Below are 25281 nucleotides of genomic sequence, written 5' to 3' on the forward strand. Positions count from 1 at the left end.
CTTGATCCCCTGTCCCTGGTCAGGGCACGTGCAGCAGGCAACCAATAGATATGTCTCTCTCACAATCATGTTTCTCCTCCTCCCTTCCACTCCCTCTAAAAATCAAAGGGGAAAGCCTCAGGTGAGGATGATCTAAAAATGAAGAGCCTGCTCCCTTAAAAAAAAAAAAAAAAGTGATTAGGCCAGCTGTGTCTGCAAGCTAGCATTTTCCTAAGTTAGGCTTCCAGAGGAGCTACCTTCCTGATGATTAGATTTCAAAGGATTGGCTTTCAGACCCTTAAGAAGAACACTCCTGAACTGTGGAAGATACATATATCAAAGGGACAGAGGAAAAGTTTACATTTGTAAGTCCTTTTAATCAAATGCTCTAAGAAAGGGTAGTTGGGGCCTATCCTCAGGTGTTGGCTAGAAAAACAGTAAATTCTCCTGGCAGCATTGAACAACCTGTGCTTCACTTGTCCTAAGGCCGTGGTCGGCAAACTGCGGCTTGTGAGCCACATGCGGCTCTTTGGCCCCTTGAGTGTGGCTCTTCCACAAAATATCACGGCCTGGGCGAGTCTATTTTGAAGAAGTGGTGTTAGAAGAAGTTTAAGTTTAAAAAATTTGGCTCTCAAAAGAAATTTCAATAGTTGTACTGTTTATATTTTGCTGTGTTGACTAATGAGTTTGCCTAGGAAACTATCCTAGGGAAATGGCCTTATGCTACTAGAAGCCATGTTAGAGTTTGATCATCTTTTAGGGCAGAGCTCAATGAAGTTTAAAAGGAACAAATTAATTCCAAACCTAGAGCAGTGCTCTCCAACCCATCTAATCCTGTATAGAAAATGGTTTCCCTCTGTTCCAGCCAACTAGCAGAAATCAAAGTAATCATAAAAGAATTCCCTTGCACTGATGGAAAGAAGTGAATTATGCAAAAAATGGAGACACAAAAAAGGGGCCAAACAGTGTACAGATGATGTGTTGTAGAACTGTGCACCTGAAACCTGTATAATTTTGTTAGCCCGTCTCACCTCAATAAATTCAATAAAAAGGTTAAAAAAGAAAAAAGGGCCAAAAATTCTAGTATGGGGGTCCAAAGAAAGGAGAAAATGAGCACTGGTGAGATCCAAGAGTAAAAAAATCCCCTTCTGTGCCTCCAAGATATATCCTGAATCTGTCTACTTCTCTCCATATTCATGCTACACACCCTAGTTCAGGCCATAACATCTTCCTGGATGTCTCCAGCAGCCTTCCTACTGGTCTCCCTGCTTCATGCTCTTCCCCCCATACAGTCCATACTCCAAGCAGCAACTAGTGGGCCTTTTAAAATATAAAGTTGGTGGTCATGCACTTAAGACATAGTCCAAACACTGCCTTATGAGGCTTACATTGTCTGGCTCAGGCTGGCCTAATTTCATCTTGTAACAGGCTCCACTTCATTAAGCCCCAGTCTTATTCCTGACTCAGAGCCTTTGCTACTGACATTCCCTCCTCCTGAAATGCTCTCCAGGCTGATTTACACGCACCTGTATTCTTACTGAAACTCGGGCCAATTTTCACCTGTTCAGAGTCCTTCTGGGACCCTCCCATTGACCTTCCAAGTCACTGCCTGTCATATCATCCTGGTTTTAATTTTATCCTCATAGCACTTATAATGATATGAAATTATCTTGTTTATTCTGTTTCTCCCTCTAACATAACCAACTTGTCTGAGTTGCTATGGACATGACTTTGGGCAGTTCGTTCAAGACTTACTACGTGCTTGACATCAAGCCCTGACATCAAAATAGGTCACAATCCAGCAGCCACTCACTGAATCTGTGCTTATTTTAGGAAAATGGGAATTGTGAAGCCTGTTAGAACCTTCTGAACCAAATGGCATTGTCGCTTGTGACGTCAGCGCAAACACAGAGCCGGGGCATGCAAATGAGAGATTGGTCCTTCGAATTTGGGTGGGGCCCCGCCCCCTGCCTCTGCCCTGTTCACGCATGCGCCCAGACCACAGCCTCGCCGCCGCGCCATTTTGCCGGGTTTGAATGTGAGGTGGAACGGCGGCAGGAGTGGGTAGTACGGCTGCAGTCCGCGGCCTAGATTTTCTTCTCTGTTCCCATATTCCCACCAGGTAAGGCCGGGGTGTGCACGGCCTGGCAGGGTGGCCTCTGGGAATCCCGCTGGGGATGGGCTGAGGCACTCCCTGCATTCCCGAGCGCTGGGGAGCAAGGACCGCGCCTCTGGGAGAGAGCGGAATGTGGGTCTGTGTGTCGGGCACGGCCCTGGAACAAGGTCTTTGCTTTCGCTCACCGGCCTCGCCTCGCCTCGCCTCGCCTCGCCGTGTCTCAGGTCTGAGGCTCGCCGGGCCTGTAGCGGGTCGAGCGCAGCCGCGGCGCGGCCTAACGCGCTCGAGCGCCCGCCCCTTCCCCTTTAGCGCCGTTCTGATTGGCTGTGCCGCCGCGTGTCGCTCGGGAAGGCCGCCTTTCATTGGTCATGGCCGCGCGTCCGTTCTCGAGACCCGGTCACCCGCAACGTGGGTGGAGTGGCGCGGCAAGGCCTGTCTGGCTGCACCGCGGAGGATGCCGGCCGCCCCCCGACCGCCCCTTCCCTGGACTCACCTTCTTAAGGAGGAGCGTGCTTCATTCTCTCCGACTGTAAAATGGGCATGGTGACTTTGCTGAGTTGTTTGTCAGGATTAAATTCTAGTCCATGTACTGACCTGTAATATGGGATACCCCGTTGGGGGAAACGCTGTATGGTTTGGTAATTCGGAGCATGGGCTTTGGAATTAGAACGCCTGGGTTCGTTCTAGGAGCGTAGCCTAGGGCTGTTCACTTCACCTGTCTGAGTCTCCATTTTCTTATCTGCAAAATGGGGTTGAAAACGTAGTCTACCTGGTAAAGTGGCTGTGAGGATCCACTGTGTTATTACCGCGCTTTACAGTCCCATCTCAGGTGACCACCTTTCCCACCTATCTTTCCTCTTTAGCCACGGTGGACATACTGACCTGCCTTTCTTTTTTCTTAAACGTTCCAAGCTCATGCCCACTATAAAGCATTTGGACATGCCTTTCATTTGCGTGGAAATGACCAACATCAGACCTTTGCAAGGCTGGCTCCCTATCCTTCAGGTTTTACTCACCTTAGTTAGACCTTCTTTGACGCACCTCTCCTCAACTTTTCATCACTTCGCACTAGTTTTTATATACTTCATGCATCGATTGTCATCTATAATCCCTTAATAGTTTACTTGTTTATTGTCTTTCTTGACTGCTAAAATGTCAAGAAAGACAATAAAGGGCCTTGCTTTTGCCTGTCTTGTTCACTGCTGTGTCCAAGTGGCCAGTGCTTGCCATCCGCCAGATGCACAATTATTATTATTCAGAGATTGTAGCATGCATATTTATGAATATTATTTGCCTGTTAATCTCTGGGAATACAGTGAAGAAGCAAAAATGGACAAGGTTCTGTCCCTTGGGTAGCTTATGTTCAGGGAGGGGTGGACAACAATACACATAAATGAATTAGATAGTTTCAGATAGGGACAAGTAACAGGTGATCTGATGATGAAGAAGGCTTCTCTGTGGAGGTGACATTTAAGCAGAAACCAGCCATGGAAAGGTGAGGGGACAGAACATTCCAGGCAGAGGGAATAGAAAGTACAAGAGCTCAAGGACAGGAACAAACTTGGAATAATGGAATATCTGAGGAAAATGCAGCTTGCTAGAGTAGTGTGTGAAGAAGGGAGAGGTATCCAGGGGCCAGGTCACATAGGGCTTTGTAGGCAATTTAAAGAGTTTGGATTTGATACTAAGGTGTATGGTTCTGTGAGCAGAAAGCAGAGGGTGGAGAGATGTTAGGTTATGTTTTTTTTTTTTTAATGTATTTTTATTGATTTCAGAGAGGAAGGGAGAGAGAGAGAGGTAGAACCATCAATGATTAGAGAGAATTATTGATTGGCTGCCTCCTGCACACCCCCTATGGGGGATTGAGCCGAAACGCAGGCAGGTGCCTTTGACCAGAATCAAACCTGAGACTCTTCAGTCTGCAGGCTGACACTCTATCCACTGAGCCAAACCGGCTAGGATTGGGTCATGTTCTTGATGTATGTGTGCCAGATAGTTTTCATACATTGGATCTCTTTTCCTTTCTCCAGATGTAAGGCATTAGGAATGGTTCTCTAATGTGGAGGAAGTATCTAAGGAAAAGGTACACATCTTGGATTAGCTTATGTCATAGATGTCTGAGATGGCATTGGAAAGCATAGCTTTTATTCCAGAGGTGTTCCTCTATAACTGAGGGCCTGTGGGAAGAGGCAAGACTTAGATCCAGCCATTCAACAGGAAAATCTTAGAATTTAGATATATCTGTCATAATTGATTTGTTGTGGTACATGTTTTTTATTTTTCTCTGTGTGTATATTGGTAGCGATTTCCAAAGATAGCTTTGTGGTGAAAGTACAGTATCATCCTTCATTTAAAGACAAAATAATGAATTTTCTATTTCTAGTTTGAGTATTTTAAAATTAATAACACTTTACATTTATATATTTAATATATAACATATATTTTATATATATATATAATTCTGGTTTCTCTTCACATCAAAAATTTAATATTTTAAAGTGTCAAAGTACCTTCATCTGTGGTCAAATAAGAACTTAATTAGACTTGGATCTTGCTGATATATTGTGAATACCTGTGGAGTATTCTCTAAAATTACCTGGTTTGTCATGCTTTCCCAAATCAAGGCTAAGCTTACAATTTGGTTTTATAGACATTCTTTTTTTTTTTTTAATTGATTTTTTACAGAGAGGAAGGGAGAGGGATAGAGAGTTAGAAACATCGATGAGAGAGAAACATCGATCAGCTGCCTCCTGCACACCCCTTACTGGGGATGTGCCCACAACCAAGGTACATGCCCTTGACCGGAATTGAACCTGGGACCCTTCAGTCCCCAGGTCGATGCTCTATCCACTGAGACAAACCAGTTAGGGCTTATAGACATTCTTACTAAGGAGATATAAAAAGGGTTTGTTGACAAATATTTAGTCCCTTATCTAACATTAAAATTCTAGTATCTATGTAGTATTTTAACTTTCAGAGATTGTAGCATGCATATTTATGAAACATCATTCTCCCCATACACATACACTTTTTTCCCCAACATGCTTTTTAAAAAAATTTAAAAAATAGTTTTATCCTAGCACCTCAGCTTGGTCATTTTAGGGTTATTCTATCACATAGCCTTAGAATCAGTTTTCTCCACTTCCTCGTATTTGTCACAGTTGACCAGAATAAATGTGAAAAATCATGCTTTTGATGGAAAAATCAATCAAGGGCTTGTAGCTTTTGAAAATAGTACAACCAATATGAGTAGGTGCTCATCGTTGTAAAGCACTAGAGAGAATGCAGTGAACAAAACACAAAGTTCCTACTCATGGAAGGAGAGGCACAGTAAACAAGAAAGCAAATTAATGTGCCTGATAAATTTACTTAGAAAAATAGAGTAAGGGAATGGAGATTGGATGGGTGCTCTCTTAGAGAGGACGGTCCAGGAAGGCACCTCTGAAAAGAGATGACATTTGAAAAGAGACCTGAATGAAGTGGGCAGTGAGCCATGCAGCTCTCCAGGGACAGAGCTCTCAGGCAGATGGGACAGTAAGTGCAAGGCCCTGAGGCAAAAATATAAGCACTGCCATATGTGAACAGTAATACAGGACAGATTTCAAATTTAATTTTTTTTTTTAATTCTCACCTAAGCACATTTTTTTCCATTTATTTTTTTTAAATATGTTTTTATTAGTTTCAGAGAGAGGGAAAGAGAGACAGAAACATCAATGATAGAGAATCATCAATCTGCTGCCTCCTACACCCCCCACTGGGGATCAGGCCTGCAACACACACGTGTGCCCTGACCGGGAATCTAACCATGATCTGGTTCATGGGTCGTCGTTCAACCACTGAGTGACACCAGTTGGGCTCCATTGATTTTTAGAGTGGAAGGGAGGGTGAGAGACAGAGAAAAACTTCAATGTGAAAAAGACACATCAATTGGTTGCCTCCGGGGGGGATGGGAATCAGGCCTGAAACTGAGGTACGTGGCCTTGACTGCAATTAAACCTGGGACCCTTCATTCTGAGGGCCGATGCTCTATCCACTAAGACAAACCAGGTGGAGCTCACTTCTTTCTTGAAAGCTCTTTTGAATGAACAGAAATTATTTATGACAGCTAGTTGGTCATTTGTTTATTTGACATGTAACTGAGTTCCTGCATTCTGTTGGGGCTGCTAATAGCCGATCCCAGAATAGTCTCTAGTTCAGAATGGGATTTATGTTTTAGCTGGCTGGCTGACATTGACTCATTCGTTAATTCATACATCAAATGCTCATTTGTTAGTTCATGCATCCAATGCTTACTGAATGTCTACTATGTGCCAGGCAATGTTGAAGGTCCTGTACATATAGAGACAAAAACATACAAAGTCCCTGTCCTAAGGAGTTTACAAATAACAGATAATAAGTCAAAGATACTTGAGATGATGATTAATGCTGTTAACAGTATAACCAGGATAAAGTACATAATAGGTGTGGAAGGCCCTTTTGAAGAGTTGATAGCTGACAGTTGAATGATACTCAATATCAAATTAGAAGGAAGAACAGTATTACAGGCACAGAGAAGTGTCTTGGCTTGTTCAAGGAATAGAAAGAAGGCTTTTGTGGCTGGAACATAGTGTGAGACAAGGCAAGGAGAAGTTAGAAAATGAAGTTGACAGGTGCCAGATTGCATGGGACTTTTGCCATGGTAAAGGAGTTTGGATTTTTAAAATGTATAATTATGAGGAGTCTAAGAGATTTTGATTGAGATATGTACAGTGCTACAGGTACAAAATGAAGAAAGTGAAATGCAGATTTGAGTTTATTTAAAAACTCAGTAAAATAGATCTAGTTAACTTCTGTAATCCTCCCAACACACACACACACACACACACACACACACACAGTTTCTAACATGCTGCCTTGCATAAATTTCAAAAGATAGAATAAATTTGCATGTGGCAAAGAAAGACCAGGTGGTTGTTTTTGTTTTTAGCTCATATATATTGATGTAAATGATTTTGCTTGGCAACAGTAAACTTTCAAGATTTCAGAGTCAGCATTTCAACACAGGAAAAAAGAATGGAAAGTGAATCGATTAAATCACTGCTTTTCAAAATGTGTTCCATAATAAAGTGGCCAAGTAATGCTGGGACTCTGGATTAAACAATGTTAAGCTGAAAACGTTCTGTTGGAGTTCCTGAAATCTTTAAAGTGAATCTCCAAAAAGGGAGGAAAATGTGTTGCACTTTCCAAACTTTTGACATAAAAAACAGAAAGGGTGGCCTCTGCATAAATTGTGCGGTTGAGTGGGATTTTATAATTCATCTCCATAGTGTGATTTTTCCTGGGTGGAAGGAAGTGAATAGACAGGTGGTGGTATCTCTTAACTCAGTCAGAATGTTGGCTTCCCTTGTGAGAAAAATGTTTTCTAATTAAGGGAAAGGACAATAGTAGTAAGGAGAATATAGATTCAAACAGGTTGTCCTCCTTAGAAGGTGTGGTTTCTGGTTGTGGAGTAGTACTGTGCACAAGCATAGCATTAGCTCATTGCCCAATTCTAGTGCATCCCTCCCCCTTAAAAATAGCCTCCTATCTAATAAAAGAGAAACATGCAAATTGACCATACCTGCGCTACACCCACAAGCCACGCCCACCAGCCAATCAGGAGCGAGTATGCAAATTAACCCAACCAAGCTGGTGGTTAATTTGCATATCCAGACACAGAGCAAAGACTGAAGATAGGGTAGAAGGAAGCCAAGCCCTGCAGAAGGGAGCGGGGCTGCGGAGAAGGGAGGGAAGCAGGCGGGGCAGTGCAGAAGGCTGCAGGAAGCCTTATTCTTGCAGGAATAGGCCCAAGGAAGCCCTATTCTTGCAGGAATCTTCCTGCAACGGGCCTCTAGAGAGTGTGTGTGTGTGTGTGTGTGTGTACACACACACATATATTTATTGATTTCAGAGAGGAAGGGAGAGAGAGAGAAAAACATCAGTGATGAGAGAGAATCATTGATTGGCTGCCTCTTGCATGCTCCACACTGGGGAATGAGCCCGCAACCCGGGCATGTGCCCTGACCCCAAATCAAATCCTGACCTCCTGGTTTATAGGCTGATACTCAATCCCTGAGCTACACCTTTAAGTTTTTTTTGTGTGTGTGTGTTTTTAAAAATATTTTATTGATTTTTTACAGAGAGGAAAGGAGAGGGAGAAAGAATGGAAAGTGAGTTGATTAAAAACATTGATGAGAGAGAAACATCGATCAGCTGCCTCCTGCACACCCTCTATTGGGGATGTGCCCGCAACCAAGGTACATGCCCTTGACTGGAATCGAACCTGGGACCCTTGAGTCTGCAGGCCACCGCTCTATCCACTGAGCCAAACCGGTCAGGGCCACACCTTTAAGTTTTATTCAAAATCTCAGAGTCATGGGCTTCTTCCTCTCCCTAATTCCCATCTGGCTGTTCTTTTTAAACCATTAACAGCCCAGAGGTCCTATATTCCACTTGCATTAAATTTTTACCCATTTCTAAAATACATTCCTATTGTACATTACATCATGAAACTTTTAAGTATTGAGGAACCCACATTAACTGATCTCAGCCTCCAAGTCCACTATTCCCCAAAGGGGCTATGTACTCTTCCTGTGTCTGTTACTTTGCACATTATTTCCTTCATGAGATGGATCCTTTTACTTTGCCTTTCCAAATCTGTAGAACCTTCAAATTCAGTTCAAGCAAGACTCAGAGCCTCTGGGAAATCTTGGACCACTGAATACCCAGCAACTGTCTTAACCTCCTAGCAGTTAAATTGCTATCTATGAATTCAGAATTTTTACTGAGGATTATGCAACATCCCAGTGGAGCTTTGGGTAGTACCCTGCAATCAAACACATTCTTTTTCTTTTTCTTTTGTTAATATATTTTTATTGATTTCATAGAGGAAGGGAGAGGGAGAGAATCATTGATTGGCTGCCTCTTGCATGCCCCCATGGGAATCAAACTGTGACTTCCTGGTTCATAGATCGAAGCTCAACCACTGAGCCCTATCAGCCTGGCCACATTATTTCTTTAGTGAAAGAAATTTACATACTAAGTGAGAAAAGAAATTATAGGTCTGTAGTAGTTATTTCAGTTGTGTCTTGTCTTCAACTTCTAAGCTTCTTCGAGCACCTGAATTTGCTTGATAATTTTCTGATAGTAAAGTAAATATAATACATACAGTTAGTTGTATATTAGAACTATCTAGAAGAATGACAAGAGAATAAAAATTCCCATATCTATCATGTAGACATTAACACCCTTTACATTTGGAGTGTATTTTTAGTTTTTTCTATACATTTGGCTATATGTAAATTTTAGCACAGTTTGAATAATGTATACTTAACCTCTTTTCCACTTAGCTTTAATACATTTTACAAAAATTATTATGAACTTAATTTTTTCTTTGTCATAGAGGCTCCAGATTAACTTGGTGCATGGTTGCCCTGAAAAGGCTACATTTCCCCAGGTTCCCTAGGAACTACTTGTGACTGCCCCAGTTTACATTCCTGCCAACAGTAAACAGGGCTCTCTTTCTCCATATCCTCACCAACATTTGATATTTCTTGTCTTTTTAACAGTAGCCATTTTAACAGGTGTTAGGGGATAGCTCCTGGTTTTGATTTGCATTTCCCTGATGATCAGTGATGTTGAGTATCTTTTCATGTACTTTTGTTGGCCATCTGTATGTCTTTGGGTAAATGTTAATGCAGATCCTCTGTCCATTTTAATTTACTTTTTAATCTTTATTGTTGAAAGTATTACATATGTCCCCTTTTTCCTCCCATTGACCCCTTCTAGCCCGTCTCTCTCCTCCATCCCCCCCAGGCCTCCACCACCCTATTATCTCTGTGTGTGGGTTTTGCATATATGCATACAAATTCTTTGGTTGATCTCGTCCCACCCACCACCTTCCCTCTGAAATTCTGACCTTTAACTCTGAATGATAGCTTTGCTGGGTAGAGTAATCTTGGTTGTAGGTTCTTGCTATTCATCACTTTGAATATTTCTTGCCACTCCCGTCTGGCCTGCATAGTTTCTGTTGAGAAATCAGCTGACAATCATATGGGTGCTCCCTTGTAGGTAATTAACTGTTTTTCTCTTGCTGCTTTTAATATTCTCTCTTTGTCTTTTGCTCTTGGCATTTTAATTATGATGTGTCTTGGTGTGGTCCTCTTTCATTCCTTTTGTTTGGGGTTCTGTGCGCTTCCTGGACTTGTAAGTCTATTTCTTTCACCAGGTAGGGGAAGTTTGCAGTCATTATTTCTTCAAATAGGTTTTCAGTATTTTGCTCTCTCTCTTCTTCTGGCACCCCCATAATTCGGATGTTGGTACGCTTGAGGTTGTCCCAGAGACTTCTTACACTATCTTCAACTTTTTAGATTCTTTTTTCTTTTCCGCTTGAGTGTTTTTTACTTCTTTGTATTTCAAATCCTTGACTTGATTCTTGTGTTCCTCTAGTCTGCTGTTGGGTCTCTGTATAATATTTTCTATTTCAGTCAGTGTATGTTTAATTTCTAGTTGGTCCTTTTTCATGTCCTCGAGGGTCTCACTAAATTTATTGGCCTTTTCTAGGATATTCTTGGAAAACTTTATAACCGTGGCTTTGAATTCTATATCCAGTTGTTTGTTTTCCTCCATTTCTTTCGTTTGTGATCTGTTTCTTTGCTTCCGCATTTTCACTGCTTCCCTGAGTTGGTAGGGTAGCTTTGTTTGCTAGGTTTCCTATATGGCCCAGTGGGTCGGCCTCCCCAGTTAACCTGAGGTGGACACTCTTGGTGCACCCCTTTGTGGACTGTGTGTACAGCCTTGTTGTAGTTAAGTCTTGATTGTTGTTGGTATCACTGGGAGGAATTGACCTGCAGGCCAGTTGGCTGTGAGGATCAGCTGTGTCTACACTGGGAGAAGTTCGGTGCTGGAGACAGCCTTATAGGATCAGACTTGCAAAATTGCAAAAGCCTCTGTGCTCAGCTTGAATGGGGCGGAGTCTCAGGGCGGAGCAGACAGTCTTGGCTTCCCGTCATCCCTGCCCTTGCGCGCGCGCCTCCAGACCTCTGACTTCCGCGGCTCCCCTGAGTTTCCGCCTGACAGTCCAGATTCCCCCCGTAAGAACGTGGGTCCCCAGGGGCTCACCCAGAACTGAGGTTCAGTGCAGTCAGGAGCTTCTGACTCCCTTCTGCTAGGGAAAGCCTGCGGCAACCTCCGCATTCAGTCTTCTCTGTGAGTACTCGTGCGCATGCGCCCTCTGACCCCTGCCCACTGCAGCTCCCCCGAGTCTCCGAGAGCCTTTCTCTCTACCTGACAGCCCAGACTCCCCCTGTATGAGCCTGGGTCCATGGGGTTTCGCCCGGAACTGGAGTTCAGTGCAGTCGGCGGCTTCCTTCCCCCTCCTGCCAGAGAAAGTCAGCCCGGCACTCATCCGCCCTTTCTCTCTACGCACGTGTCTGCGTACCTTAGCCCTTTGCCGCTCCTCTGATGCTTCGTGAGCTTTTCTCTTTCCTTCTAGTTGTAGAATTTCCTCTCAGCCAGCCTTCCTGTGGTTCTGGATGATGTCCATTCTGTCTTTCAGTTGTAGTTTTGAAATTGTTGTGCAAGGCAGCAGTTTAGGTGCTTACCTATGCCGCCATCTTGGTTTTTCTGTCTAGATTTTCGCTATTGTAAATTGAGCTGATATGAACATAGGGATGCATGCATTTTTTTCTGATTGGTGTTTCAGGTTTCTTAGGATATATTCCTAGAAGTGGGATCACTGGGTCAAATGGCAGATATCTATATCTATATCTATATCTATATCTATATCTATATCTATATCTATATCTATATCTATAACCCCCAGGAAACCCCATACTGTTTTCCATAATGGCTGTACCAGTCTGCATTCCCACCAGCAGTGTACTAAGGATCCCTTTTCTCCACATCATGGCCAATACTTGTCATTTGTTGATTTATTGGTGGCAGCCATTCTGGCAGGTGTGAGGTGATACGCATAGTCATTTTAATTTGTATCTCTCTGATGATCAGTGGCATTGAGCATTTTTTCATTTGTCTCTTGGCCATCTGTATGTCCACTTTGGAGAAGTGTCTTTTTAGGTCCTTTGCCCATTTTTAATTTGATTATTTGTCTTTTGTTAATTTGTATGAGTTCTTTATATAGTTTGGATATTAACCCTTTAACAGATGTATCATTGCCAAATATATTCTCCCATACAGTGGGCTCCATTTTCGTTTTGTTGATGGTTTCTTTTGCTCTGCAGAGGCTTTTTCTTTTGCTATAGTCCCATTTGTTTATTTTCTCTTTAGTTTCCTTTGCCCTGGGAGATGTATCTGTAAATACATTGGTAAGAGAGATGTCTGAGATTTTGCTGCCTATGGTTTCTTCTAGGATTTTTATGGTTTCACGTCTTACATTTAAGTCTTTTATCCATTTTGAGTTTATTCTTGTGTATGGTGTAAGTTGGTGGTCTAGTTTCATTTTTTTTTTTTGCATGTATTTGTCCAATTTTCCCAACACCATTTATTGAAGTGACTCTCTTGAAAACTCCATTCTATGTTCTTGCCTCCTTTGTTAAATATTAATTGAGCGTAATGACTTGGGTCACTTTTTGATGACTGTGGCTTTGTAGTATAACTTGATATCTGGTATTGTGATCCCTCCAACTTTGTCATTCTTTCTCAAGATTGCTGCAGCTATTCGAGGTCTTTTTTGGTTTCATATAAATTTTTGGAGTATTTGGTCTAGATCTGTGAAATACATCATTGTTAATTTAATAGGGATTGCATTGAATTTATAGATTGCTTTGGGTAGTCTGGACATTTTAATGATTTTAATTCTACCAATCCATGAACACAGTATAATCTTCCTCTTGTTTATTTCTTCCTCCATCTCTTTTTTTCAACGTCCTGTAGTTTTCTGAGCACAAGTCTTTTTTTACCTTTTTGGTTAAGTTTATTCCTAGGTATCTTAATTTTCATGTTGTGATGGTAAATGGGATTGTTTATTTATTTATTTTATTGTTTTTTTAAAAATATATTTTTATTGATTTCATAGAGGGAGAGAGAGAAACATCAGTGATGAGAAAGAATCATTGATTGGCTGCCTCTTGCATGCCCCACACTGGGGATCAAGCCCACAGCCCGGGCATGTGCCCTTGACCGGAATTGAACCTGGAACCCTTTAGTCCACAGGCCGATGCTCTATCCACTGAGCCAAACTGGCTAGGGCGGGATTCTTTATTTAGTTTCTCTTTCAGATAATTCATTATTGGTGTATAAAAATGCCGTTGATTTCTGGTTGTTAATTTTGTATCCTGCTACGTTGCCAAATTCATTTATTAAGCCTAGAAGTTTTTTAGTGGAGTCTAGGTTTTTCTATGTACAATATCATGTCATCTGAGAATAACAAGAATTTTACTTTCTCTTTTCCAATTTGGAAGTCTTTTATTTCTTCTTTTTTAAAAATATATTTTATTGATTTTTTACAGTTAGGAAGGGAAAGGGATAGAGAGTTAGAAACATTGATGAGAGAGAAACATCGATCAGCTGCTTCCTGCACACCCCCTACTGGGGATATGCCTGCAACCAAGGTACATGCCCTTGACCGGAATCGAACCTGGGACCCTTCAGTCCGCAGGCCGAAGCTCTATCCACTGAGCCAAACCGGTTAGGGCTCTTTTATTTCTTCTTTTTGTCTGATCCCTATGGCTAGGACTTCCATTACTATGTTGAATAAGAGTGGTGAAAGTGGACATCCCTCTCTTGTTCCTGTTCTGAGGGGAAATGGTTTTAGTTTTTGTCCACTGTATATGATGTTCGCTGTAGGTTTGTCATATTTGGCCTTTATCATGTTGAGGTGTAATCCCTCTATTCCCACTTTATTGAGAGTTTTTGTCAAAAATGGGTGTTGGATTTTGTCAAATGCTTTTTCTGCATCTATTGATATGATCATGTGATTTTTGTCTTTCAGTTTGTTTATATGATGCATCACATTTGTTGATGTGCAAATATTGTACCAACCTTGCATTCCTGAAATCAATTCCACTTGTTCATGGTGTATGATCTTTTGAATATATTGCTGGATCTGATTTGCTAATATTTCGTTGAGGATTTTAGAATCTATGTTCATCAGGGTTATTGGCCTGTGATTCTCTTTCTTTGTAGTGTCTTCATCTGGTTCTGGATTTAGGATAATGCTGGCCTCATAAAAAGAGCTGGGAAGTGTTCCTTCCTCTTGGATTTTTTGGAATAGTTTGAAGAGAATAGGTGTTAATTCTTTGAATGATTGGTAAAACTCCCCTGTGAAGCTGTCTGGACCGGGGCATTTGTTTGCTGCTAGTGTTTTTTTTTATTACTGCTTCTATTTCATCAAGTGTTTTTTTGTTTTTTTATTAAGGTATTTTATGTGTACATATCTTACCATTGCCCTCCCCACCCCACTCCCATACATGCCCTCACCCCCCAATGTTTTGCATCCGTTGTTTACTCTTATATGCATGCATATAAGTCCTTCAGTTGATCTCTTATTTCCCCCACCTCTCCCTAACCTTACCGCTGTAATTTGACAGTCTGTTTGATGCTTTACTGCCTCTGTATCTTTTTGTTCATCGGTTTATAATGTTTTTCATTATCCCCAAATGAGTGAGATCATGTGGTATTTTTCTTTCATTGACTGGCTTATTTCACTTAGCATAATGTTCTCTAATTCCATCCAGGTGCCTACAAATGGTAGTAATTCCTTCTTTTTTATGGCAGCATAGTATTCCATTGTGTAGATGTACCATAGTTTTCTGATCCAGTCATCTGCTGGCGGGCACCTAGGCTGTTTCCAAATCTTAGCTATTGTAAATTGTGCTGCTATGAACATAGGGGTGCATATATCCTTTCTGATTGGTGTTTCTAGTTTCTTGGGATATATTCCTAAAAGTGGATTACTGGGTCAAATGGGAGTTCCATTTTCAGTTTTTTGAGGAAACTCCATACTGTTCTCCACAGTGGCTGCACCAGTCTGCATTCCCACCAGCAGTGCACGAGGGTTCCTTTTTCTCCGCATCCTCGCCAACACTTGTCGTTTGTTGATTTGTTGATGATAGCCATTCTGACAGGTGTGAGATGGTATCGCATTGTCGTTTTGATTTGCATCTCTCGGATAATTAGTGACTTTGAGCATGTTTTCATGTGTCTGTTGGCCTTCCTTCTGTCTTCTTTCGAAAAGATTCTATTTAGGTCCGTTGCCCATTTTTTTATTGGATCATTTATCTTCCTTTTATTAAGTTGTATAAGCTGCCTGTAGATGTTGGAGATTAAACCTTTATCAGTGATAACATTTGCAAATATGTTCTCCCATACAGTGGGGTTTCTTGTTGTTTTGTTGATGGTTTCTTTTGCTGTGCAAAAGCTTTTTATTTTGATGTAGTCCCATTTGTTTATTTTCTCTTTATTTTCCATTGCCCTAGGGGCAGTATCAGTGAAAAAGTTCTTTTGGCATATGTCTGAGATTTTGCTGCCTGTGGATTCCTCTAGTATTTTTATGGTTTCCCATCTTATATTTAAGTCCTGTATCCATTTTGAGTTTATTTTTGTATATGGTGTAAGTTGGTGATCTAGTTTCATTTTTTTGCATGTATCTGTCCAATTTTCCCAACACCATTTATTGAAGAGACTGTCTTGACTCCATTGTATGCTCATGCCTCCTTTGTCAAATATTAATTGCGCATATTGGTTTGGGTCGATATCTGGATTCTCTATTCTATTCCATTGATCTATATGTCTTTTGGGTTTTTTATGTACAATATCATGTCATCTGCAAATAAGGACAGCTTTACTTCTTTTCCAATTTGGATGCCTTTTATTTCTTCTTCTTGTCTAATTGCAATGGCTAATACTTCCAGTACTATGTCAAACAGGAGTGGTGAGAGTGGGCATCCCTGTCTTGTTCCTGTTCTTTCATCAAGTGTTATTGGCCTATTCAGGTTTTTTTATTCTTCCTGATTTTTAGAAGATAGCATTTTTCTAGGAATTTGTCCATTTCATCCACATTGTCCATCTTTTTGGCATGTGGTTGCTCATAGTACTTTCTTACAATCCTTTGTATTTCTGTGGTGTCAGTTATTTCACCACTTTCATTTCTGATTTTAATTATTTGGGTCATCTTTCTTTGTTTCTTGATGAGACTGGCTAAAGATTCATCAATCTTGTTTATCTTTTTAAAGAACCAGGTATTGGTTTCATCAATCTTTTGTATTGTGGTGGGTTTTGTTTGTTTGTTTTTTTGTGTTTTGTTTTGTTTTTTAGTCTCTTGTCATTTATTTCTGCTCTGATCTTTATTAATTCCTTACTTGTACTTACACTGGGCTTTTCTTGTTCTTCTTTTTCTAAATTTTTAAGCTGTAGGATTAGATAGCTTATTATTAATTTATCTTTTTTTTTTTTTTTTTGAGGTAGGCCCGTAATGCTATAATCCTTCCTTCTTAGGACTGCTTTTGCTGTGTCCCAGAGATTTAGCCTCCATGTGTTTGAATGTTTTTGAGTGTTTTTACTGTAGTTGATTTCTAATTTCATTCCATTGTGATTTGAGAAGGTGCGTGATATGATTTCAATCTTCTTGAACTTGTAGAGACTTGTTTTGTGTGCTAACATGTGGTCTTATCTTTGTGAATGACCTATGTGCACTTGAGAAGAATGTAAATTCTGCACTTTGGTGTGAAATGTTCTATAAACGTAAATTAAATCCATCTGATCCAATGTGTCATTTGGAGTTACTGTTTCCTTGTTAATTTTTTGTTTGTAAGATCTATCCAGTGAAGTCAGCGGGATGGTAAAGTCCCTAGTAGGTATGACTGTATTGCTGTCTATCTCTCCTTTAGAGTCCTCCAGAAGTTTTTATATGTATACTAGAGGCCCGGTTCATGAAATTAGTGCACGGGTGGGGTCCCTAAGTCGGGCCAGCGATCAGGGCCTATCAGGGCCAGGGTCTGCCTGCTGCCGGACAGGGCCTGCCAGATGGGGGGAAGGGCCGCGGGAGGTTTGCCGGCCCAGGAGTAGGGACCAGGGGAGGTTGGCTGGCTGTGGGAGCTCACTGACCACCAGGGGGCAGCTCCTGCGTTGAGCGTTTGCCTCCTTGTGGTCATTGCACATCATAGCGACTGGACAACCAGTCGTTTGGTCATAATGGTAGCTTGGGCTTTTACATATAAGGATGTGTATACACACACACACAGAGACACACACACACACACACACACACACACACACACACACACACACACACATCTATATGTATATTTAATCCTCACCAGAGGATATTTTTCCATTGATTTTTAGAGCGTGAAAGTGAGAGGAAAAGACAGAGAGGCAATATCAATGTAAGAGGAACACATCGATTGGTTGCCTCCTGCATGAGCCCCAACCAGGGCCTGGGTCGGGGAGGAGCCTGCAACCAAGGTATGTGCCCTTGACCAGAATCAAACCCAGGACTCTTCAGTCTGCAGGCCAGTGCTCTATCCACTGAGCCAAACCAGCGAGGGCAGAAGTTTTTAATATATTTAGGTGCTCCTATATTGGGTGCATATATGTTTGCTGGTTTAATTTTTAATCTTTGTTTTCTTTTTTTTTTTTAATAAATCTTTATTCAGATTATTACAATTGTTTCTCCTTTTTCCCCCCATAGCTCCCCTCCACCCAGTTCCCACCCCACCTTCTGCCCTTACCTCCCCCCCACTGTCCTCATCCATAGGTGTATGATTTTTGTCCAGTCTCTTCATGAACCCCCCATACCTTTCCCCCTGAGAATTATCAGTCCACTCCCTTTCTATGTCCCTGATTCTATTATATTCACCAGATTATTCTGTTCCTCAGGTTTTTAATTCACTTGATTTTTAGGTTCACTTGTTGATAGATATGTATTTGTTGTTCATAATTTTTATCTTTACTTTTTTCTTCTTCCTCTTCTTTAAGAATACCTTTCAGCATTTCATATAATACTGGTTTGGTGGTGATGAACTCCTTTAGCTTTTTCTTATCTGTGAAGCTCTTTATCTGCCCTTCAATTCTGAATGATAGCTTTGCTGGGTAGAGTAATCTTGGTTGTAGGTTCTTGCTATTCATCACTTTGAAAATTTCTTGCCACTCCCGTCTGGCCTGCATAGTTTCTGTTGAGAAATCAGCTGACAGTCGTATGGGTGCTCCCTTGTAGGTAACTAACTGTTTTTGTCTTGCTGCTTTTAATATTCTCTCTTTGTCTATTGCTCTTGGCATTTTAATTATGATGTGTCTTGGTGTGGTCCTCTTTGGATTCCTTTTGTTTGGGGTTCTGTGTGCTTCCTGGACTTGTAAGTCTATTTCTTTCACCAGGTGGGGGAAGTTTTCGGTCATTATTTCTTCAAATAGGTTTTCAGTATTTTGCTCTCTCTCTTCTTCTGGCACCCCCATAATTCTGATGTTGGTACGCTTTCAGTTGTCCCAGAGTCTTCTTACACCATCTTCAACTTTTTGGATTTTTTTTTTTTTTTGCTTTTTGCTTTTTCGGTTGAGTGTTTTTTGCTTCTTTGTATTTCAATTCTTTGACTTGATTCTTGTGTTCCTCTAGTCTGTTGTTGGGTCTCTGTATAATATTTTTTATTTCAGTCAGTGTATGTTTAATTTCTAGTTGGTCCTTTTTCATATCTTTGAGGGTCTCGTTATATTTATCGGCCTTTTCTAGGATATTCTTGAAAAGCCTTATAACCGTGGTTTTGAATTCTATATCCAGTCGTTTGTTTTCCTCCATTTCTTTCGTTTGTGATCTGATTCTTTGATGCCACATTTTCACTGCTTCCCTGAGTTGTTACGGTAGATTTGTGTGCTAGGTTTCCAATATGGCCCAGTGGGTCTGCCTCCCTAGTTAACCTGAGGTGGACACTCTTGGTGCACCCCTTTGTGGACTGTGTGTACAGCCTTGTTGTAGTTAAGTCTTGATTGTTGTTGGTATCACTGGGAGGAATTGACCTCCAGGCCAGTTGGCTGTAAGGATCAGCTGTGTCTATGCTGGGAGAAGTTCAGTGCTGGAGACAGCCTTATAGGATTAGACTTGCCAAATTGCAATAGCCTCTGTGCTCAGCTTGGATGGGGTGGAGTCTCAGTCTTGGCTTCCTGTCAGCCTTGCCCTTGTGCGCACATACGCGCCTTCAGACCTCTGCCTTCCCCGGTTCCCGAGTCTCCGCCCGAGAGTCCAGACTCCCCCCACAAGAGCGTGGGTCCCCAGGGGCTCGCCTGGAACTGGAGTTCACTACAGTCAGAACTGGGGCTCAGTGCAGTCAGGAGCCTCTGACTCCCTTCCACTAGGGAAAGCCTGTGGCAACCTCCGCAGCCTTTGTGCGCACTGGCACGCATGCGCCTTCAGTCCTCCGCCTTTCCTGGCTCCCCAGTCTCCGCCCGAGAGTCTAGATTCCCCCCACAAGAGCGTGGGTCCCCAGGGGCTCGCCTGGAACTGGAGTCCAGTGCAGTCAGAACTGGGGCTCAGTGCGGTCAGGAGCCTCCTACTCCCTTCCACTAGGGAAAGCCTGTGGCAACCTCCGCAGTCTTTGTGCGCACTGGCACGCACGCGCCTTCAGACTTCTGCCTTCCCCAGCTCCCGAGTCTCCGGCCGAGAGTCCAGACTCCCCCAGTAAGAGCGTGGGTCCCCAGGGGCTCGCCCGGAACTGGGGTTCAGTGCGGTCGGGGGCTTCCTTCCCCCTCCCGCCAGAGAAAGTCAGCCAGGCTCTCAGCCGCCCTTCTTCTCTGCGCACACAAAGACCCTTTGCCATACCTGCAATTCTCTGTGAGCTCTTCTCTTTCCTTCTAGTTGTAGAATTTTCACTCAGCCAGCCTTCCTGTGGTTCTGGATGGTGTCCGTTTTGTCTTTTAGTTGTAGTTTTGAAATTGTTGTGCGAGGCAGCAGTGTAGGTGCTTACCTATGCCGCCATCTTGGTTTCTCCTCTAATTTTTAATTTTTTATGACAGGACTTTAAAAACATTCTTTGTGAGTCTTTTTACCCTTTACTCTGTTTCATATATTAGATCAACTTTATGGTGACTTTGATCAAGCCTTCAATTTTGCTTTTCTGTGCCTATCTTTTTAAAATTATGACATGTTATTTCTTCTCCTTTACTGTATATCAAAATTATCTCACCATTGTTTCAGAAAAGCCCTTCTTATCTTAGGTCAGAGTCAGATTTATAGTCCATGCCCAAACATAACAAGAATGACTTTCAGAGAGAAGACTGATAACATGAAATGATTTTTTATGCACATTACTGTGTTCACCTGTGACCAGTTACCAAGCCTCATTTCTTGTTTTAGATTTTATCGCAATGGAGCTCAGTGACGCAAATTTGCAAACACTAACAGAATATTTAAAGAAAACTCTTGATCCTGATCCTGCCATCAGACGTCCAGGTAAAGAGAATAAATATTGTTTGTGGTTGATATATTCTTAAAGGACAGGTGAGGGAAAACTTTATGCCAACTGCTATTTGTAAATATAGATTAAAAAAAGATTTACACTTGGATTCTCAGACAGTTTATTTTTCATTCTGTAGCCATAAAGTGTGTGGTTGGCTATCTTCAAATGTTATAGCATAGGGTGGTGCGGGGTTTTTGGGTTTTGTTTTTTGAGTAAAATAGCTTTTATTTGGCCTCCTCTGGAATATAAAGTACTAATATGTTTAGAATGCTTTGTCCCTTCACTTTTCTGAAATTCCCTACACCTGCCAGTTTTAGAAAGATAATAATTAGGGCATAGAGATGAGTGTTAACTGCCTAAAAAGTGATTAAGTGAATGAAACCAGGCAATCAGACACTCCATGTATAATCTTCATGCTGGGATTGATTTAATTATTACATTTTAAGACCTATCAGTTTCCATGAGAAACTTAGTATAAACTTAGACTTGCAACTCAGGTGCCCACAGGAATCAGATGTGAAGGTAAATGAGGGAGCAGGCCAAGTGGGGACTGGTAATCTCCTGTGACTATATGCTTTGGTTAAGGGGCAATTATTATTTGGAACCAGCTGTCTTAGGGGGATTCAAACTAGTTTTGCAAAATCGTATTTCCAGCTTTACTTGAAAAATAAGGGTATTTATATGAAATGTCCTTACTTTTAATTAAATGATAGCAACTAATAACTTCGAACAATTTTGAAATTCATACAAATCAAACTAATTTTGAGGGCCATATGTGTCCTGTAAGTAGTCAGTTGAGGATCCTTGATGTAAGCCATATTAACCAGAAATGCTCTTAATCTTCTTTAGAATTTACTAGTGTGCGTGCTCATGAAGAGGATTTTGGAAGGGCCCCATGAAGACACAAATGAATGCGTGTGTGTGTGTCATACTGATGTTACATGTAAAACATATAATTGTAAACATGTTAATGCGTTCATCCTAGCCTTTGTGATTTCTAAGAGGAAAAATTTGTGAACTTCCCATTAGTGCTTAAAGAAGTAATGTGTTCTTGGATAAAGGGAAACTAATGGCTCTAATCTTCTTAGACTTTCCAAGAAAGCCTCTGCCAACATTATCTATTAAAATTATTTTTAATAATTGTGTCTTTCAAGGTGAAGATGGCATTTTTTTATGAATCCAGGACAGAGTGTAGGAATAAACTGGTGTTTCTGGGAAGAGTTGTGGACATATTTCTCAGGGATTGGTAGTAGACTGACTCAACATCTTTATAAAATGATATGGAGCTGGCAATGTATAGTGGATTCCAGCTTACAGATACCACTCTTCTCATGGGTTATTGAGATGTGACAGTGGTATAGATAAACTGGAAGACATTTTGAAGCTCATTGAGTGTGTGGAAACATGTCAGTGTGAATATTCTGAGCGCAAGTTGAGGAAAATGAACACAGAAAGGAATAGACTTAAACTCATGAGAAAATTGCTTCCAGGATATTAATTATAATTTAAGAAAGAGACCTGGCAGTCTATATGGGCTTTCCCCCAAATCATGGATATAGTGTGTTGCCCTGTACAAAATGCTGACACTAAGGAAACGGTGAGAGCCTGATAGACTTGTACGAAACTGTGTCTGCTACTTAAAAACATGTTCCAGTTCATTTCTCATCTTTCAAGAAAGACATCGTGACAGAAAGCGGAAAGGTTTGAGGATGGAAGTTAAACTCTTGGGACTCAATTCAGAGAGAAGAAAAGTGTTAAATCATATTATTTTTTTAAATATATATTTTTTTATTGAGTTCAGAGAGGAATATTAAATCTCTAAGGTCCGTGGTCGGCAAACTTCGGCTCGCGAGCCACATGCGGCTCTTTGGCCCCTTGAGTGTGGCTCTTCCACAAAATACCACGGCCTGGCGAGTCTATTTTGAAGAAGTGGCATTAGAAGAAGTTTAAGTTTAAAAAATTTGGCTCTCAAAAGAAATTTCAATCGTTGTACTGTGATATTTGGCTCTGTTGGCTAATGAGTTTGCCGACCACTGTCCTAGGTTTACTGGTTACACAATGAAGGTGTGTAGCACTTCTAATTTTTCCTATCTTAAGCTTCACTCATTCCAAGGATCCAGTACCTATTGAAAAGGTCTGCTGTTAACACCTATTATTTTCTACCATAATATGATTTAGCTCGGCCCGTGTTGCGCAGTGGTTGAGCGTCAACCTATGGACCCAGGAGGTAGTAGTTTGAATCCTGGTCAGTGCACATGCCCAGGTTATGGGCTCAATCGCCAGTGGGGTCGTTCAGGAGGCAGTCGATCAAGGATTGTCTCTCATCGATGTTTCTGTCTCTCTCTCCCTCTCCCTTCCTCTCTGAAATCAATAAAAACATATTTTTAAAAAGTAGGTAGGTAGATAGATAGATAGATAGATAGATAGAGGCATCTTTAGTCAGAGTTGTCAGGATCATTGATCGGCTACCGCTTGCACCACCCCATTGGGGATCAAGCTCATAACCCGGGCATGTGCCCTGACTGGGAATTAAACTGTGACCTCATGATCCATAGGTTAAGGCTCAACCACTGAGCAACACCGGCTAGGCTAAATCACATTGTAGGAAATAATAGGTGCTAATAGCAGCTTTTTTCAATGGGTATTAGATCCTTGGAATGGGTGAGGCTTAAGATAGGAAAAATTAGAAGTGCTATACACCTTCACTGTGTAATCAGTAAACTTAGGGTATTTAATATTTCTAAGTGTAATATCAGTGTGACTATGTGTTAAAATCTTAGTATAATTTTTTGCTGGTATTAGAAATGTGTATATCTAGAAGAAAACTGAAGTCTAGTGTGGTCGAATAAGGACAAGACGAAAACTTTTTCAGTGATGAAATATTCTAGCTCTGTGACCTTTGACAAGTTACTTAACCTCAGTGGCCTTGTCTTTAAAATGAGGATAAAATTACCTACCTCTCTGGGTAATAGTGACAACTTAATGAAATAATATATGTGAGTAAAGCTCCAGACTCATATAGTTAATAATAACATATTAGATGGAATTTACTTAATTTTGATCACGGTAATACTGTAAAAAGAAATAATATTACTATTACTAATAGTACTAATAATAGCCCTTCTGGAACAAGAGAAAGTGTGTAACTTTTGCCCTAAAGTCACTTAAACTCTTCAAGAAGCAGGTTCTCCTTCAGATAGGGTGGTCTTCTGATGAGGCCACATTATAGGTTTGTGAGAATCAGGTGAGTCAAATGATTTGAAAACTGAGGTATTATGTAAGTTTAATATAACATCATATATAGTCCTTTTAATAGATAAGGAAAGTAAGGCTCAGTAGACCCTTGATAGGTTTCCAAAGGGAAAAAGATCTTTTCCATTTTATGATGCTTAAATCAGATATACATAGTTCCACATATACATAAAGTAGAAAGATTTGATTATAATAACAAATCTAACATGGAAATTCTTTTATAGCTGAGAAGTTTCTTGAATCTGTGGAAGGAAATCAGAATTACCCACTGTTGCTTTTAACATTACTGGAGAAGTCCCAGGATAATGTTATCAAAGTGTGTGCCTCAGTAACATTCAAGAACTATATTAAAAGAAACTGGAGAATTGTAAGTATTTTGTGAATACATAGTTCAATACCTTGTATGTTTATAAGATTTATATATGCAGTGCTCCTGAAAGATTTGGACACACATTAAAGATAAAATTAAACAGCACCCTCCTCAGCAAAATACTAACAAATCAAATGCAGAGAGTATAAAAATACACACCATGATCAAGTGGGATTTATTCTAGGTAGCAAGGCTTGTTCAACATTCAAAAATTAATTAATGTCTTGACTTGGGGTGGTGAACACACAATACAGTATACAAATGAGGTATTATAGAATTGTAAACCTAAAACCTATATAATTTTACTAACCAATGTCACCCCAGTAAATTTAATTAAAAAGTTAAAAATTGATTAATTAATGCAATTCATCACATCAGTAGACTAAAAAAAGAATCAGCTCTGGCCAGGTAGCTTTTTAAAAACATTATATTGGAAGTCTTTGCTAATGCAGTAAGAAAAGGAAATAAAAAGGAGCAAAGGAGGACATAAAACTATCGTTGTTCATAGATGGCACGATCTCCTGTGTAGAAAACCTGAAAGAAGGATACTTTTCCAAAGTTCCTGTTTCATTTGAATTCATATAGATTACTTCAACTTTATAACTCAGGTTGCTAGAGGATTATGAAACTAGGTTTTAACCTCCGTTTAATTCTAGCTCTTTGTCTTCTGAAGAGACATATGGGAAAACAGTCTAAGTGAATAACTGAAGCAGTTTGTATTGTGGACTGGGAAAAATTATATAAAGCTGAAAATTTCATATATATGAAAATTTATAAAATGCAAAATAACGAGAACCAAGATGGGGGCATATGTAAACACCTATACTTGCTGCCTCTCCCAACCACATCAAAACTACAAGTAAAAGACAAAACAGCTATCATCCAGAACCACAGGAAAACTGGCTGAGTGGAAGTTCTACAACTAGGAGGAAAGAAAAAAGCACATTGAGACTGGGAGGAGGTGTGGAGGTACTGAGGTGCGCATGAAACAGGCTGGTAATGGGGTTGTTTTTTTCAATTGGGAGGGAGATACAAGCTCCCGATTGCTCTGAACTCCAGTTCAGGGAGAGACTCTGGGGACCAAGACTCATACGGAGAAACTGGACTCTCTGGCACCGGGCTGGAACGCGAGGGCGGCTTTCTCT

General features: G+C 40.9%; 1 protein-coding gene across 4 annotated transcripts in view; it reads left to right on the forward strand.

The window, feature by feature from the left end:
• The first annotated feature begins 1948 nt into the window (after positions 1 to 1948).
• CSE1L (chromosome segregation 1 like) overlaps positions 1949 to 25281 on the forward strand; it is a 61906-nt gene continuing 38573 nt past the window's right edge. The window contains exons 1-5 of one of the 4 annotated variants that reach the window (XM_080682881.1): positions 2594 to 2624; positions 16885 to 16926; positions 17417 to 17536; positions 20412 to 20507; positions 23991 to 24133. In XM_080682881.1, the coding sequence (XP_080539007.1) occupies positions 16908 to 16926; positions 17417 to 17536; positions 20412 to 20507; positions 23991 to 24133 (378 nt within the window). In that variant the 5' untranslated portion in view covers positions 2594 to 2624; positions 16885 to 16907. Of the gene's footprint in view, positions 2102 to 2593; positions 2625 to 2836; positions 2925 to 16884; positions 16927 to 17416; positions 17537 to 20411; positions 20508 to 23990; positions 24134 to 25281 lie in introns of those variants that run through there. The other 3 variants (XM_080682882.1, XM_080682884.1, XM_080682883.1) reach the window with 3 other exon arrangements.

Source organism: Plecotus auritus (assembly GCF_963455305.1).
Source record: "Plecotus auritus genome assembly, chromosome: 8".
Taxonomy (NCBI): Eukaryota; Metazoa; Chordata; class Mammalia; order Chiroptera; family Vespertilionidae; genus Plecotus; species Plecotus auritus.